Raw genomic sequence first — 16363 nt, forward strand, 5'->3', positions numbered from 1 at the left:
AGTTGGCTGCTTAATCGACTGAGCCACCCAGGCACCCTTGGACCCTACTGTAAAGTGATCTGACTGACAGTCAGCGAAAGACAGATATCATATGTTTTCCCTCATATGTGGAACTCGAGAAACTTAACAGAAGACCAAGGGGGAAGGGAAAGGGAAAAAATAGTTACAAGCAGAGAGGGAGGGAGGCAAACCAAAAGAGACTCTTAAATACAGAGAACAAACTGAGGGTTGATGGGGAGGGCAGGGGAGAGGGGAAAGTGGGTGATGGGCATTGAGGAGGGCACTGGGTGTGATATGTAAGCGATGGACCACAGGAATCTACCCCCAAAACCAAGAGCACACTGTATATAGTTGACAATAAATTATATTTAGAAAAATGAATAAAGTGATCTGACTGAGACATAACTGATGATTTGAAGAGGGTTATGCTTGGAAGCCAGATAGTCCTTGTCTAATTGTGAGAACTCCCCTGATTCTTGGGATTACAAATCAGGATTTTATGAAGGTTGTGATTCATTGCCATGAATTTTTTGGATTTATCTTAGTTTGGAAATGCCCTCTCTTCTAAGGGACTCTCCTCCTACTCTGTGTGACTAAATGAATTTGCCATGTACAGTCTCTGGTATGGGAATCCCCTCAGCCCTGGGTCAAGGATTCCACATGGCATGTGCCATGCCTCGCTCAACAAGAACAAAACCTGTTTTCAGTGTAGACAATCAGAGATCCCCCCTCTTCTCCCTCTGTTTTCCCACGCCAAGATTTGTGTTGTTCTCTGCTACAGCCCATGCTGTAACACATCTCAAATGTTCCCAGGGTTTAAAAAAGCCTTTTGCCAGCTCTTGAATCAAGAGTTCTCCTGCTGTTTTTTGGGGCCCAGGAGTCCCAGGCAACAGACAGTCCATGGGGCTGGACTCAGGATTGCCAGGCCCGAGGCTCCCAGGGCCAGCAGAACCTAGTTCTGACCTCCACATCCAGGTAACAGTTTGAAGAGGAGAGAGTCAAAGGAGCTGCTGCAGGAAAGAAAGTGGGTTCATGGTGATGGTTATGACAAGTTCTTGGTGGAAGGATGTTAAAGGAAGAAGGTGATAGAAATGAAAGGGCCCTTAGAATAGGGCAAAGTCTAGGATAAAAGGCTTTGAGTGGGTGGCTCAGGGGAAAAGGGTCAAATTACAGAACCAGCAAAGAATCATAGCTGGTTGGTTTGTTTCTGGTTTTCCATCATTTACACTGGTTGTCTTTTTTCTTTTTGTTAAGTTTGTTTATTTACTTTTTGAGAGAGAGAGGGAGAGAGAGAGAAACCACAAGTGGGAGAGCAGCAGAGAGAGACGGAGAGAGAGAAGCCCGAGAAGGCTCCATGCTGACACGGGGCTCCATCTCACAAACCGTTGAGATCTTGACCTGAGCTGAAATCGAGAGTTGGATGCTTAACCAGCGGAGCCAACCAGGCGCCTCCCTTTCACAGAGACATTTGTGTGACCGGCTAGGACAGATGTACGTGGGCCAGCACCAGCCCTTTTGCTCCTTCATGTTTACCCATGTGCAGAGTTCCTCTTGCCAGGATGAGTTCAGCAGAGCCATCCGTGGCCTTCCTGTCTCGCCTGGTGATAAGCATCATAGAAGAGAGAGAGAAGCTACAATGGGCCATTGGGAAATACCACTAATTGATTCATCAGTTTGTTCCTCACTCCTTCCTCCTTTCCTTCCTTCAACATATTCTTAAAGGTCTGAGTTTACATCCTAGGGAGGAGAAATGTCCTTTCTGGGGAATCCGCAAATGCCAGAAAAAGCACTGCTTAGGGCAGGATTTCAAAAAGCCTGCCTGCCCTTTGTACCATGGATTCCTTTTCTTTCTTATTTCCTTTTTCCCTTCCCGGGAGTTGAATGTACTAGATGAAGAAAGGACTCTTTCTTTCTCTGTTTCCTCCTGAGAGCCACAAGTTAGCCTTAACTGTTTTCTTGCATCTGAATGTGAGACTAACTCTCCATTGCTTACTCCTGCTGTGAAGATGTGGGTTTGAATCTTTGTTATTTACAAAGAAAATTTTTTTCCAATCTTTCAGGTTCTGCTCGTTTATAATATATGCCATGAGAACTCCAGTTGCCTTTCCTTAATTAATTTTTGGCTTTTTTGGCATTCTGATGAATGTTTCTTATATCAGTGGAAAAGCTCAGGGACAGAATCCATTATGTTCTCCTCATTTATTGTATCTCTCTATTGCTTTACGGAAGTTGATTGATTACAACTGCAATTTCGTTAAACTTGGTCTCAGTTCATAAAATGGGGTCCACGGCAATGAGATCTTAATGCCCATAATTCTGGTTAATCACCCCAGGCTCCAAATAAAATAAGAGCCATCAGCTTGTACAGAGATTGTAGTTAGGCTGCTACGAGTGCATAAAAGCATCCAGACCAAAAAAAGGATCTTATATTTTGGTCTCTGTATTTTTCCCTTTATGTTCACTTGTCTCAGGGTACTTCCTGCGTCAAAAGCAGGTGCTGGTTCTTTTATAATCAAGCTGAACCAGTGGTAGAAAATCCAGATGTCCAGAGGGGCCTGTCTGGTTTCATAACATTAGAAGCCTCAGGAAATAAGACTGTGGTGGAGGGTTCTCTGCTCACTGAAGGGCATCTAAAACAAACAGATCAAAACAAACAACAAAAGTTTAAAAACAAACGCCAAAGGAAATGGCCTGAGTTCATGTTCTTTGGCCTCTCTCATGGAGAGATTGGGCTGGGGGGAAGCAGGGAGAGGAGAGAGTATCTCAGAGGATGAGGTGGGAGATGGCAGTTTCCATCTTTCCTTGGGAAAGATTTCCCAGGGGTTAAGAAGGGGCACTGATCTGCAGGGGTTTGGGGTCGTTGCACAGAGTGGTGACAGAACCTGGTGGGAGGGCTGGCGTCGCTGCTTGTCAATAGCAGTATTCCTACGGCAGAGACTCAGGTGACCGCCAGGGTGTGGGGCTGTGCTACAACTAGTAAGTCTAGAAAACTCAGGAGGCCTATTCTTCTGTTTTGCTGTCTTTCTTTTGACACTTGGGGCCTTTGTGAAATTCAGTGGGAGAGCCTCCATTATGACTTGTAATGAAATCTACTGCCTATTGGTGGGATAGGGGCTTGGGGTAAGTTTTAATTTGAATTAAATACAGTAGTGAAAGTAGGATGATGTTTCCTGCATGTTTGAATCTGTGGAGTAAAATTCATTCCTGTTATTATTACAGAAAAATTGGAAATGATTTTTATGTTAAATAACCAAGAATGGTTTAAATAAATTACGGCATAGCCATACCACGATGCCTAGAACTATACTGCTTTGCAAAGATGTCTGTCCATACACTATTATATAAAAAGTTCTGGTTATGATATAGCAAGTATAGCTTGATCCCACTTTAATAACAAAATATGAGTGTTGGCATATGTACATATCGTCATAATAACATGAGTAGGGAAAGTCTGAAGGTATATATACCCAAATGTTATTAGTGATTGTCTATATCATTGAGATTATGAGTAATGTCTTGTTGTCACTTATTGTATTTATTATTGATGAGCAGTGTTACCTGGTTAAGCCTAGAGAGAATAATCGTAGAGAATTGTAAAAACCTGAGGCCTTAAATGTACTTTCTTTTCTGTTCAGATGGTATTGCAGAAACACGAATAGAAGCAAAGCAGAGCAACTCCTTAGAAGTGAAGTAAGTTTTTGTACTTGTTTTGTGAGTTCGGTTTCAGTGCAAATTAATTGTAACAAATCTCTGAGAAGTGATTTCACGTATCTGTTTCTAAAGACTAAAAAATACTGTGATGTAAGTGGTCCTTTTTAATCATTTAAAATTGAGTATTTGTGTACTGTTAGTTTCTTGGGGCCACCAAAACAAGGTACCACAGACTGAGTGGTTTAAACAACAGAAATGCATTGTTGCATGGTTCTAGAGGTTAGATGGAAGTCTGGAATCCAGAGGCCAGCAGGGTTGGCTCCTTCTGAGGGCTGTGAGGGAGGGATCTGTTTCAGGCCTTCCACCTTTTTTTCCCTCTGTTCCATCCTTCACGCATATCCGTCTCTGTGTCCAAATTTCCCCCTTTTTTTTTTTTTTTTAATATTTATCTATTTTTGACAGAGAGAGAGAGTGAGTGGGAGAGAGGCAGAGAGAGAGGAAGACACAGAATTCGAAGCAGGCTCCAGGCTCTGAGCTGTCAGCACAGAGCCTGATGTGGGGCTCAAACTCATAAGCCATGAGATCATGACCTGAGCCAAAGTCAGACACATAACCAACTAAGCCACCCAGGTGCCCCCCAAATTTCCCTTTCATATAAGGACTCCATCATATTGGATTAGGGCCCAGTCTATTGATCTCATTTCAATTCAGTTCCCTCTGTAAATCTCTAAATATGGTTAGGACTCCAACGTATCTTTTTTGAGTGGGAGACAATTAAATCCATACCAATAGGTAACAACTAGTACATGGGTAACATTTTCTTTACTTCCTTTCTCACTAATTTATTATTTGCTACCTTGATTTTAGTACTTAAATGTGTTTTTCCTTTTTGCTTGAAGTTATTTGTTTTAAAATAATTTATATCAGTATTACATGATATCTATTATAAATGAAGTTTTTATTTATTTATTTTTATTTTTTTTAATGTTTATTTTTGAGAGAGAGAGAGGTGGGGGGAGGGCAGAGAGAGAGGGAGACACAGAATCTGAAGCAGGCTCCAGGCTCTGAGCTGTCAGCACAGAGCCTGATGCGGGGCTGGAACCCCTGAACCGCGAGATCATGACCTGAGCTGAAGTCGGATGCTTAACTGACTGAGCCACCCAGGCACCCCATAAATGAAGTTTGATTAAGTATTTAGTTGCCTTTAGAAATAAATAAGCCAAATAATAGTAAGTAATAAGTGTGCTAAAATTCTTACACTTTAAAAAGCAATAAAACAAAAGGGTAAAATGTAGTATGGAGAGAACTGCAGTAGACCAAGTAAGGAGACCTGAGTCTAGCTGTAACTTCTCTAGTCTGTTTTGCATCTCTGTAAGATAAGAAGGTTGGATTAGAAGACGATCTGTACAATTCTCCACATTTATGATCCAGTTATTCTATTTTGTAATGGTTCTCCATTTTTTTAAAGTTTTACTTATTTTTGAAAGAAAGAGACAGCGTGTGTGCATGCGGGGGTAGGGGCAGAGAGAAAAGAGAGAGAGAATCCCAAGCAGGCTCTGTGCTAATATCACAGAGCCTGCTGCGTGGGTCAAACTCACTAACCGTGAGATCATGACCTGAGTGGAGATGAAGAGTCAGAGACTTAACCAACTGAGCCACCCAGGAGCCGCAATAGTTCTCAATTCTTTTAAACCCATGCTTTCTCGCTTTATCTCCTGTTTATTCCCACCAGTAGGGTTTTTTTTTTTTTGTTTTTTTTTTTTGGACACTTGTTTCTGTAGTTTATATTAAAGAGCAATAGCAAGTGATTCTGCTTAATTCAAACGATATATTACCGCACCTACCCCTCCAAGAGGATTCTTACACGCCTCCCTGGTGACCCCACAATGAGGGGCAGCTGTAGGGGAGTGGGTAGCTAGAAAGCCTACGGCCCAAATTTTGGCTCTGCTACTCACGAGCTGCGTGATCTGGGGCAATTTATCCATCCTGTCTGTGCCCCATTTCCTCGCCTGTGAAGTAAAGCAGGGTTAACAGGAGTACCTACCTCAAAGGACTGTTTTGAGATTTAAGCACATCCATATATTAGAACATATTAAAACAGAGTATGTTTTCTCAATAACTATATGGTAGTTATTATACTTTTTACTGGTCAGTGAACTATTATGATCATTGATTGTCTTTCTTATGAGTAAGAATAAAATGTATTTTGTTTTTTGACTATTAAACACACTCTCATCTTAAAGCTAGAGACTGGGGGGGTTATCGGCGGAGAGGTATTTGACATTCCTAGCTTCTGTTTCTTGCTGTTTTGCTGAAAACTTGAGAACTTATTTTTTAGTCATTCTGTATTGTTTTGCTTTTTGGTTTTCTCTGCCTGATTTACTTGTGCTTGCAGCTCTCCTTTTGTGAACAGTGATATTTAACAGCAATTTCCTGGGGAATTAGGGATCTTAAAGAATGTTCTTATAAAGAGCACTGAGATATTTACAGGAAAAATGCTGTGTGGATAGAAGATGATATTGAGTCAGGATTCAAAGCTTCTAGCAAATATGAGAAGTGTATGCTATGAAACCCAATTATTAAGAAACACGTTTTTCAGTAACTGTTTCCCCATATGTCCAGCACTTCTAGGAATTGCAAAACCTTGTGTATCGGTTCTGAAAGGACACTTTGAGATATCTTGTTGAAATATCTCATGCTGTTGTGTGTGGTGATTTGTGATTGGGGGAATTGTGAGTGTACTTTCTTCAACTAATCTCATAGCCCAGTAATGTGAAGGGGAAAGTCATGTAGTTACACCCTGTTTTTTTAAGTTGTGCTTCTCCAAAGCAGATTTTCTAAGCAAAGGATAATAAACATGAAATTACAAGATTGGTGTCTTGAATCTTCTCTATGGCATTGATACTTGCTATTAGAGTGGAAACATTTTCTTAACTTGGATTTTAGGATAAAGAAGGTGGTTTTATGGTAAGAGATTCCAGTCAGCCAGGCATGTACACGGTCTCCCTTTATACAAAGTTTGGAGGGTAAGTAATCAACCAATCAAGCTCTCTCTCTCTCTCTCTCTTTAAGAGTTTTTATATGAAGTTCCCGTGTAGTTTTTATGGGTTCCTAATGTTCAAACAATATGCTGCGTTTCAGCATGAAACAAGAAAATCTGCACTTGATTTCTAAAATCTATCCTATCTTTTGTGTTCATATTTCTTTATATCCATATTTCCTGTACTTGGTAATTTTCCTTATGGTTTTCCATATTTATCCATTGAGAATGTCTATGGAAATGTTAGCAACGTTCAAGAAGTAAGTACCAGGCACTGCACTAAGCACTAAGGATGACACAGTGAACAAAGTAGACACAGACCCTGCCTTCCTATAGCTTAGTGGGGGATTCAGACAAGCAACCAGGCAGTTGTGGTAGCATGTGAGTAAGTATTATGCTCGGAGAGCAATGTGTGTATGTGTGGGGGTGGGGGGGTAGTACATGGCCCAGACACATCCAAGTTAGTCACCAGTGTTTTCTAGGGACATCTAGACAGACCTGGTGGGTAATGCAGGCAGAAGGTGGGGGGAAGGGAAAGAGTGTTTGTGACTTAGGAAACTGGACCCAGAATTGAGGGAGGATATGATGAGTTCCAGGAACTGACAAAAGAGTTTTAGCCAGAATGGAAGGGGCGGTGAAGGGAGGAAAGAGAACCCTAAGAGATAAAAGTAGAGGTCAGGTCACGTCAGTGTCAAGGAGCTTTATTTTAAGAGCAGAGGGAATTCTCTTGAAAGAATTTTTAGCAAGACATGACTCGAGAAGATCTGTGTTCTAGAAAGATATCTAAAATAGAATTTATACATTTTTTAGAAGTGGGTTGGTTCACTTTCAGAAGTATAAGTCTTGTAGACATTTGCACATTTACATTAATAGCAGGGACAAAAAACAGTAGCCAGCTAAGAGGTATTCTAAGACTTTTACGTGTTGGTAAATGGAGTTGGTAAATTTTCTCTTTCACAATCTCATGCAAGGGCCAAGTACATTACCAGTGACCACTTTAAAAACTTCCACCTGTTAATGTGACAGGTGAAGCTAAGAAGAACGTGGGGAAAAAATAAAAGTTGTGCAGAGACTAGAAGGGGCCATATGTAGGGACCTGTGGTTTCTTGGTAGAAAACATCTTAAGAGTGATGTTACGTTATTTCAATTTGGTGCTAACACAATTTGATTTTTGTTTCAGAGAAGGCTCGTCGGGTTTCAGGCATTATCATATAAAGGAAACAACAACATCCCCAAAGAAGTATTATCTCGCAGAAAAACATGCATTTGGTTCAATTCCTGAGATTATTGAATATCATAAGCACAATGCAGCAGGTAAATGATCTGTTAAAACATTTTCAAATATAGGGTAGGGATTACGATGGTCAGACATTGTAATGAATTCTTCCTTGAACAGTTTCAGTTTGTAGTTAATTGTAGAGTGTGATTGATTTAAAATTATTGCATATTAAGGATGTGATATATACAAAGAAAAATGGGAAATAATATTAAGTCTCGTAAAAGGCTGTCTTGGGGCGTCTGGGTGGCTCAGTCGGTTAAGTATCTGACTCTTGGTTCTGCTCAGGTCATGATCTCACAGTTCATGGGATCGAGCCCCATGTTGGGCTCTGCACTGAAAGCCTGGAGCCTGCTTGGGATTCTCTCTCTCCTCTCTCTGCCCCTCCCCTGCTCTCCCACTCTCTCTCTCTTAGAATAAATAAACCTTAAATTTTTTTTAAAAACAGCTGATTTGACCTCAGCTCATGAGTTACTCTTATTGTATATGATGAATGTTCACATTTCTGTCGCTTATACCCTTGGTATTAACAAAGACTCCTTGCTTGACTAAGCATTAGTCAGGCTCCTAAACCATCTTTTAGACCCATTTATTTATGCACTTTCTTGTAAGATCCAGTTTTAGCAAGAACCCTGCTAAGTCAGTTTCACCGGAACTCCCACCCTTGATATCCACTCGCACTCAGTATCCGATCAGGTTCCTTATTTCCCACTGGGTGATGTTCGGTCACCCTGGCTTATATTCAGCAAGATCCTGTTAGATTGGCGTATCCCAACCCCCTCACTGCCTAGAGTTCCTCTTAGTAATTTTCCATCCACTGACTGCCCCCCTGCTCCTTGGCTGTAAATTCCCGCTTGTCCATGCTATATTTGGAGTTGAACCCAGTCTCTGTCGAACTCTAAAATCATGTTGCAGTGGTTCCTATACCAATCACAATGGTCCTGAATAAAGTCTACCTTACCACCTTTAGAAGTGTCATTGGATAGTTTCTTTTTTTTAACAGTATTAAACTAAAACCTAAGATATGTCTACGTCAGGGCTGTCACAGAAGCCGTCAGACAAGCCCAGGGTTTAGGGCTATGCTAGGGGCTTCTAAAGACTAGAGCAGTTGTGTCCTGAATGAGTTTTCCATCTTGCTGAATCTCTGCTATACTTACCACCGGAGTGGGAACAAACCAAACACCAGAACCAGAAACTACATTGATGCCCGTTTTCTCAGATAATGATAGGAACAGTTATTGAGAGATAATTTAAATATCATAAAATTTGCCCATTTAAGTATACAGTTGAGTGGTCATTAGTGTGTTTAGAGCGGTGCCAACTATCACCATAATCTAACAACATTTCGTCATCCTCAGAAGAGATATTGTGCCCATCACCTGTCTCTCCCCCCAATTCCCCTGCCCCCCTTTTACCAGTCCAGCCCTTGGCAACCACTAATCTACTTTCTGTCTCCACAGATTTGCCTATTCTGGATATTTCATATAAATGGAATCATACAATAGGTGGTCTGTTATGACTGGCTTCTTTGACTTAGCATGATGTGTTTGACATTTGTCCATGTTGTAGCCTGTATAAGTGTCCCATTCCTTTTTATTGACAAATAATAATCTGCTGTGTTAATTTGGTTTATCCATTTTGTTGTCATTCATCAGGGGTGGACATCTGGCTTGTTTCCACATTTTGGCTTTTACGAATAATGCTGCTATGAACATTCGTATACAAGTTTTTGCACGGAAATAGGTTTCATTTCTCTCGGTTACTTACCTAGGAGTGAATTTGCTGGGTTATATGTTAAGTCTGTGTCTAACACGTGAGGAGCTATTTTCATTATCGATTTATCCCCCAAGAACTTTTTCTTATCTCTTATTCTGTTACTTTCTTTTTCAGGGATCACATTCCCTATTTCTTTCATCTCCTTGTATAACAACTGTTACCTCAATTCAGTCATTTAGCAAACATGTATTAAGTGTCTGTTACGTGCCAGGCATTGTGCCTGGTTCTAGGGAGTCTGTGGTGGACTAGAGATAGTCATTGACCCTGTGTCTCTCCGAACTTACTGTCTGGTGGGGGAGACAGAGAAGTATGTAACACTTTAAAGTTACTATGAGATATGCTGTAACTGAAGAAATACAGAGGAAAATGGGTGTTTATAGGAGAGATACCTGTGCCATTTCTTCTTATTTAGTGCTGGAAGCAACTTACGTTAAAGGGTTTACCCCACCTCACTGACTTCCAGTAGTTTCTATTCCAGTTGTTGATATTTTAGAGCCTCTATTTATGCTAAGATTACTTGTATTGAGTTAGCAAGGTGAATCACTTTAATTTTTAATAGACTACCTTAAATCCCTTTCATAGTTCAGATCTCATTGGAAAACAACATGAAATAATAATCGATAGTAACTGTTAGAAACCTTTTAACATTTTCAAAAATGTTTGAGAAGCGAATATGCTAGCAGAGAACTTGACAAACCCTGTAATATTTATTTATTTATTTATTTATTTATTTATTTATTTATTTATTTAATTCTGAGAGAAAGTAAGGCAGGGAGGGGCAGAGAGAGAGGAAGAGAGATAGAATCCCAAGCAGGCTCCATACTGTCAGCACAGAGCCCAACCCGGTACTCGAACTCATGAACCGCGAGATCATGACCTGAGCCCAAATCAAGAGTTGGACACTTAACCAACTGAGCCACCCAGCTGCCCCAGAACACGGTAATATTTAAAAGGCAGTGTTTGTTGAGTGAATAAAAGCATTTCTATCTTTAAAAGTTTTTTATGTTCTGTAAAAATATGAAATGGTCAACTCAAAGTATAGGATTATCTTCTTCCTTCCTGCCTTCCTCTGGTTTTATTTTTCTCTAGCATATAGCAGAGTGCTGTATGTACCCACAGAGGATGAGCACTTAGTGGAAAATGAATAGACTTTGTACAGGAGTTTCTAAGGTTTGTGCTTTACCATGCGGAGTGATTAAGAATGAATTCAACTGCACTGCTCTCTCTGACCTCCAGGACTCGTCACAAGGCTGCGGTACCCAGTTAGCGTGAGGGAGAAGAACGCACCAACCACTGCAGGATTCAGCTATGGTAACTCATTTCATAGTTGCACTGGCTAACTTTCCTTGAAAAAAATCCATCACCACAAGACCAGTTTAGATGTTTAGGATTCCACATAGTAGAACTGTTTTTATAGTTTTATAGTATGGGTTTTTAGATGATTGTACTCATAGCTATGGTAACCCTCGATTTTCTGTTTTCATCATTATTCATAATTCAGAAAACTTCCTGTTGGTGAAAAATAAGCACTGCCATGTTATTTCTAAAATAAACCAAATCCTTTCCTGGTTCTCACTAGCCTTGTTGGTTACTCACAGGAAGTTAAGGTTGGGGGTAATAAAGAAGGCATCCACTTGAGGTCTTTGTTGCTTCCAACAAAAGCCTTTTAAACAGAAGATTAAATTCTTTCCAACCTGATGTAATTGGGGGAAAAAAAACCAAAAAACGAAACTGAGGGGGAAGAATGCTAAAGGAGGAAGGATTTGATTTTGTTTTTGTTTTTTTTTTTTTCCTAAGCACCTTTAAGCTCTATTATTATTAGCATATTGTTCATCATCTTCTTGCTTTCTGCAGTTCACGTTGCTTGTATTGTGACGGGCTCGGAAGGCAGTCCATCATCCCCAGAGGGTGGAAAGCCACCTTTTGTAGTTTAGATGCACATTGCAAGTCTGCTGTATGTTTTACTGGCAGTTGTACGAGCCTGTAACTTTGACATTGACCTTGGTTGTAGCTTCTTTGTTTCCCGCGGATTCATGCTGTGTTCTCCTTATTAAATGTTATCACTTTCTCCCTCTGTCTCACAGAAAAATGGGAGATCAACCCTTCAGAGCTGACCTTTATGAGGGAACTGGGGAGCGGACTGTTTGGAGTCGTGAGGCTTGGCAAGTGGAGAGCTCAATACAAAGTTGCAATCAAAGCTATTAGGGAAGGTGCCATGTGTGAGGAAGACTTTATAGAAGAAGCTAAAGTGATGATGTAAGTTACTCTGTTCTTTCCCGTTGCTCTTTTAGCCTGGCTCCAGCTAATAGCCCTGCTGGTTTCTTTTCCTATAGTAACCATATGTATGCATGACTTCCCTCCCAGGAAGCTCACACACCCGAAGCTGGTACAGCTTTATGGCGTATGCACCCAGCAGAAACCAATTTACATTGTTACGGAGTTCATGGAAAGGGGCTGTCTTCTGAATTTCCTCCGGCAGAGACAAGGTCATTTTAGTAGAGACATGCTGCTGAGCATGTGTCAAGATGTGTGTGAAGGGATGGAGTACCTGGAGAGAAACAGCTTCATCCACAGAGATCTGGTAATCAGAAACCACCTGTGTTCCCATTCGGTGGCCCAGTTCCTTTATGACACTGGGGCAGCACATGAGCAATGATGTATTAATACCCACTTTCTGTTCTCAACAGTGTCCCATCATTATCTTTAAACTTAGTCAGTTTGACTTGCCTCATAATTTTAACAGAAAGATCTTTACTAAATCTAATACATCTAATACATAATTACGTAGACAATTGTATAAATAATATGTAATTACATAGGTAATTATTTCTAAGCAACTTACCATGTATTAAGTACTTGAGCCCTGTAAGAATCTCAGGTGACAGCTAGTCTTTCTGATCGTCATTGATACGTAAGAAAATTAGCTTGAGAGACAGGAAATGACTTGCATAAGGTGATAACGTGGGGAAGTTAAGGGCTGACTGTCACTAAATCCCCAGCTCTTTCCCACCGCATACACTGTAAGCTAGAACAGAAGCTACAACAGAAATCCTTGGCTTATTTTCCTTATTTCTCAAATCACTGGGAAAAGATGGAGGCCCATGTTAACTCCTCAAAATACTAGAAAAAGGAATCTATTAGTGGTTCTAAATTATTGTGATGGAGATACTTCTTAATTTCTCCTCTCTCTCTCTCCTTACCTCCTCCATTTCTTCTTTCGTTTTTTCTTGTCTGCCTATTCTTCTCAAATGTATCTATTTTCAGCTTGTTGATGGACCTATCAGTTCCTGTTAAACCTTAAAGGTGATTCTTTCACCAAAAAGAATGTGATTTTTCCACCTGGGACTTTTTTCCATATTTTAGTTGTTGTTTTTAAGTAGTGCTGGCTTCATGCCCAGCACAGAGCCCAATGTGGGGTTTGAACTCAATACCCTGAGATCAAGACTTGAACTGAGATCAGGAGTTGGAAACTTAACCAACTGAGCCAGTAAAGGGCCCCTTCACATTTTAGTTTTAACTTTTTTGTCATTAAGCATGGATGCATTTCTTCCAGAGTAACAGTAAAGCGTTTACAAAAATTTAACAATCACCTTAAACAGGCATTGCTTTAATAGGTATTTAACACATGTTGACTCATTTAATCATTATAACAACTCTAAGAAGTAGGTACTATTATTCTCACTTTACAGGTGAGGAAACTGAGGCACAAATAGGATAAAATAACTTACCAATGATCAAGGAAACTGTGGAGTTGGGATTTGAACCCGGGGAGTTTGGCTCTAGAGTCCACACTGTGGCCACTGTGCAATGGCATCTGTAGTCTTAGGTTATAATAAAGAGCTGAAGATTTGTATATGGAAGACTTAGATTCTGTTTCTACATCTGTAAATTGTGGGTGGGTTAGCATGCTGGTTTGCTCACAAGACTGCTTCCACCCCCACCCCCAGCTTTACTGAAGTATAATTGACAAAATTGTATAAATTTAAAGTATAGAGCATAATGACTTGATATGTGTACACCTTGTGAAATGATTATCACAGTCAAGTTAATTATATCCATATCTCACATGTGGTTAAGAATGCTTAATATTTATTCTTTTAGTAAATTGCAATTAAATAATACAGTGTTATTAATTATAGTTATCGTGCTATACATGAGATCCTCAGAACATAATGAGTTTCACATTTTTTCTTAAGATTCCTTATATAAATAATGTCATACAGTATTTGTCTTTCTGTCTGGCTCATTTCACTTCAGATAATGCCCTCTATGTTCATCTCTGTTGCCACAATAACAAGATCTTTTTTTATGGCATATTCCTCTGTGTGTGTGTGTGTGTGTGTGTGTGTGTGTGTGTATGTGTGTGTGCATACACCCCACATCAACTTTATTCACTCATCCATTGATGAACAGTTAGATTGTTTCATATCTTAGCTATTGTAATGCTCCTGTGCATATGGGGGTACAGACATCTCTTTGAAGTACTGATTCCATTTCCTTTTGTATATATTTAGAAATGGAATTCCTGGATCATATGGTAGTTCTACTTATAATTTTTTGAGTAGACTCCAATACTGTTTTCCATAATGGCCGTACCAATTTACATTCCCACAAATCATATACAAGGGTTCCACTTTCTCCTCTGTTTCCTCCTTGCCAACTTTTGTTATCTCTCGTGTTTTTGATACTAGCCATCCTGATAGATGTGGAATGATATCTTACTATGCTTTTGATTTGCATTTCCCTGATGATTGATGATGTTGAGCCCCCTTTCATATACCTGTTGGCCATTTGTATGGGTTTTTTTTTTTTTTTAAATGTGTATTCAGGTTCTTTGCCCCTTTAAAAAATTGGATTATTTCCTTTTATTTGGTACTGAGTTGTATGATTTCTTTATATATTTTATATAAACATCTATTGGTTATCTGGTTTTGCAAATACTTTCTCCCAGTCTGTAGTTTTCCTTTTTATTTTGTTGACTATTTCCCTTGCTATGCAAAGGTTTTTAGTTTGATGTAGCCTAGTTATTTATTTCTGCTTTTGTTGCTTGTGCTTTTGGTGCCATATCCAAAAATTCATTGCCAAGATCATGTCAAGGGGCTTTCCCCTGTTTTCTTCTAGACCTGGATTCAGGACTTACATTTAAGTCTTTAATCCATTTCAGGTCAGTTTTTGTGTATGGTGTAAGATAGAGGTCCAATTTCATTATTTTGCATATAGATACCCAATTTGCCAGCACCATTTATTAAAGAGACTGTGTTTTCCCCACAGTGTGTTCTTGGCCCCTTTGCCAAAGATTAGTTGACCATATATGTATGGATTTATTTCTGGACTCTATATCCTTTTCCGCTGGTCTGTATATTTGTTTTTGTGCTAGTATCATACTGTTTTGATTACTATAGCTTTGTAATATAGCTTTAAATCAGAACATGTGGTGTCTCTAGTTTTGTTCTTCTTTCTCAAGGTTGTTTTGGCTACTTTATGTCTTTTGTAGTTACGTATGAATTTTAGGATTGTTTTTCTATTTCTGTGAATTGTACCAACGGAATTTTGAAAGGGATTACATCAAATGTAGATTGCTTTGGGTGGTATGGACTTTTAAAGAATATTAATTCTTGCAACCCATGGACGGGGAGAGCATTCCATTTGTTTGTATTGTTTGTTTTTTTTTTTCATCAAAAGTTTATGAGTTTTTGGATTTTTGCCTTTTTGGTTAAATTTATTTATTTATTCCTAACTATGTTATTGTATTTGGTGTTATTATAAATGCATTTGTTTTCTTAATTTCTTTCAGATGTTTCATTGTCAGTGTATAGAAATGCAACTGATTTTTGTGTATTGATTTTGTATGATACAACTTTATTGAAATTATTTAGTAGTGCTAATATGTTTTTGTTTTTTTTAGAATTTTCTACATATAAGATCATGTCAACCGCAAACAAAGACAATTTTAATTTTGCTTTCCAATTTGAATGCCTTTTCTTTTTCTTGCTTAATTGCCCTGGCTAGGTTTTTTAGTATTATGTTCAATAGATGTGGTGAGTGGACATCATTGTCTGTTCCTGATCTTAGAGGAGAAGCTTTTAGCTTTTCATTGTTGAATATGATATTAGCTGTGGGTTGGTCATATATGACCTTTATTATGTTGAGGTATATTCCTTTTATACTAACTTGTTGAGAGTTTTTATCATAAAACTCTTTATGATAAATGGATATTAACTTTTGACAAATGCTTTTTCTGCATCTGTTGAGATAGTCATATGATTTTTATCCTTCATTCTGATGTGATATATACATATACATATACCACATTTATTGATTTGCATATGTTGAACCATCCTTGCATCCTGGGGATGAATCCCTTTTGATCATGGTTATGATCCTTTTAATGTACTGTTGAGTTCTGTTTGCTAATATTTTGTTGATGATCTTTTAAATATCTGTATTCATCAGGGATATTGACCTATTATTTTCTCTTCTTATAGTGTCCTTGTCTGGCTTTGGTGTCAGGGAAATGCTTACGTCATAAAATGAGTTTGGAAGTATTCTCTCCTCTTCAATATTTTGGAAGAGTTTGAGAAGGATATGTGTTAGTTTTTCTTCACATGTTTTGTAAAATT

At 39.1% G+C, this 16363-nt stretch overlaps 1 protein-coding gene across 3 annotated transcripts in view; it reads left to right on the forward strand.

The window, feature by feature from the left end:
* The window catches only part of TEC (tec protein tyrosine kinase), a 126457-nt gene that overhangs the window by 102298 nt on the left and 7796 nt on the right, over positions 1-16363 (forward strand). For all 3 annotated transcript variants that reach the window (XM_019412618.2, XM_019412604.2, XM_019412610.2), the window contains exons 9-14: positions 3636-3690; positions 6598-6677; positions 7872-8005; positions 10980-11054; positions 11828-11999; positions 12108-12324. In XM_019412618.2, the coding sequence (XP_019268163.2) occupies positions 3636-3690; positions 6598-6677; positions 7872-8005; positions 10980-11054; positions 11828-11999; positions 12108-12324 (733 nt within the window). The remainder of the gene's footprint in view (positions 1-3635; positions 3691-6597; positions 6678-7871; positions 8006-10979; positions 11055-11827; positions 12000-12107; positions 12325-16363) is intronic.

This window comes from Panthera pardus, unplaced genomic scaffold, assembly GCF_024362965.1.
Source record: "Panthera pardus isolate Hobbes unplaced genomic scaffold, ASM2436296v1 HiC_scaffold_13, whole genome shotgun sequence".
Lineage (NCBI taxonomy): Eukaryota > Metazoa > Chordata > Mammalia > Carnivora > Felidae > Panthera > Panthera pardus.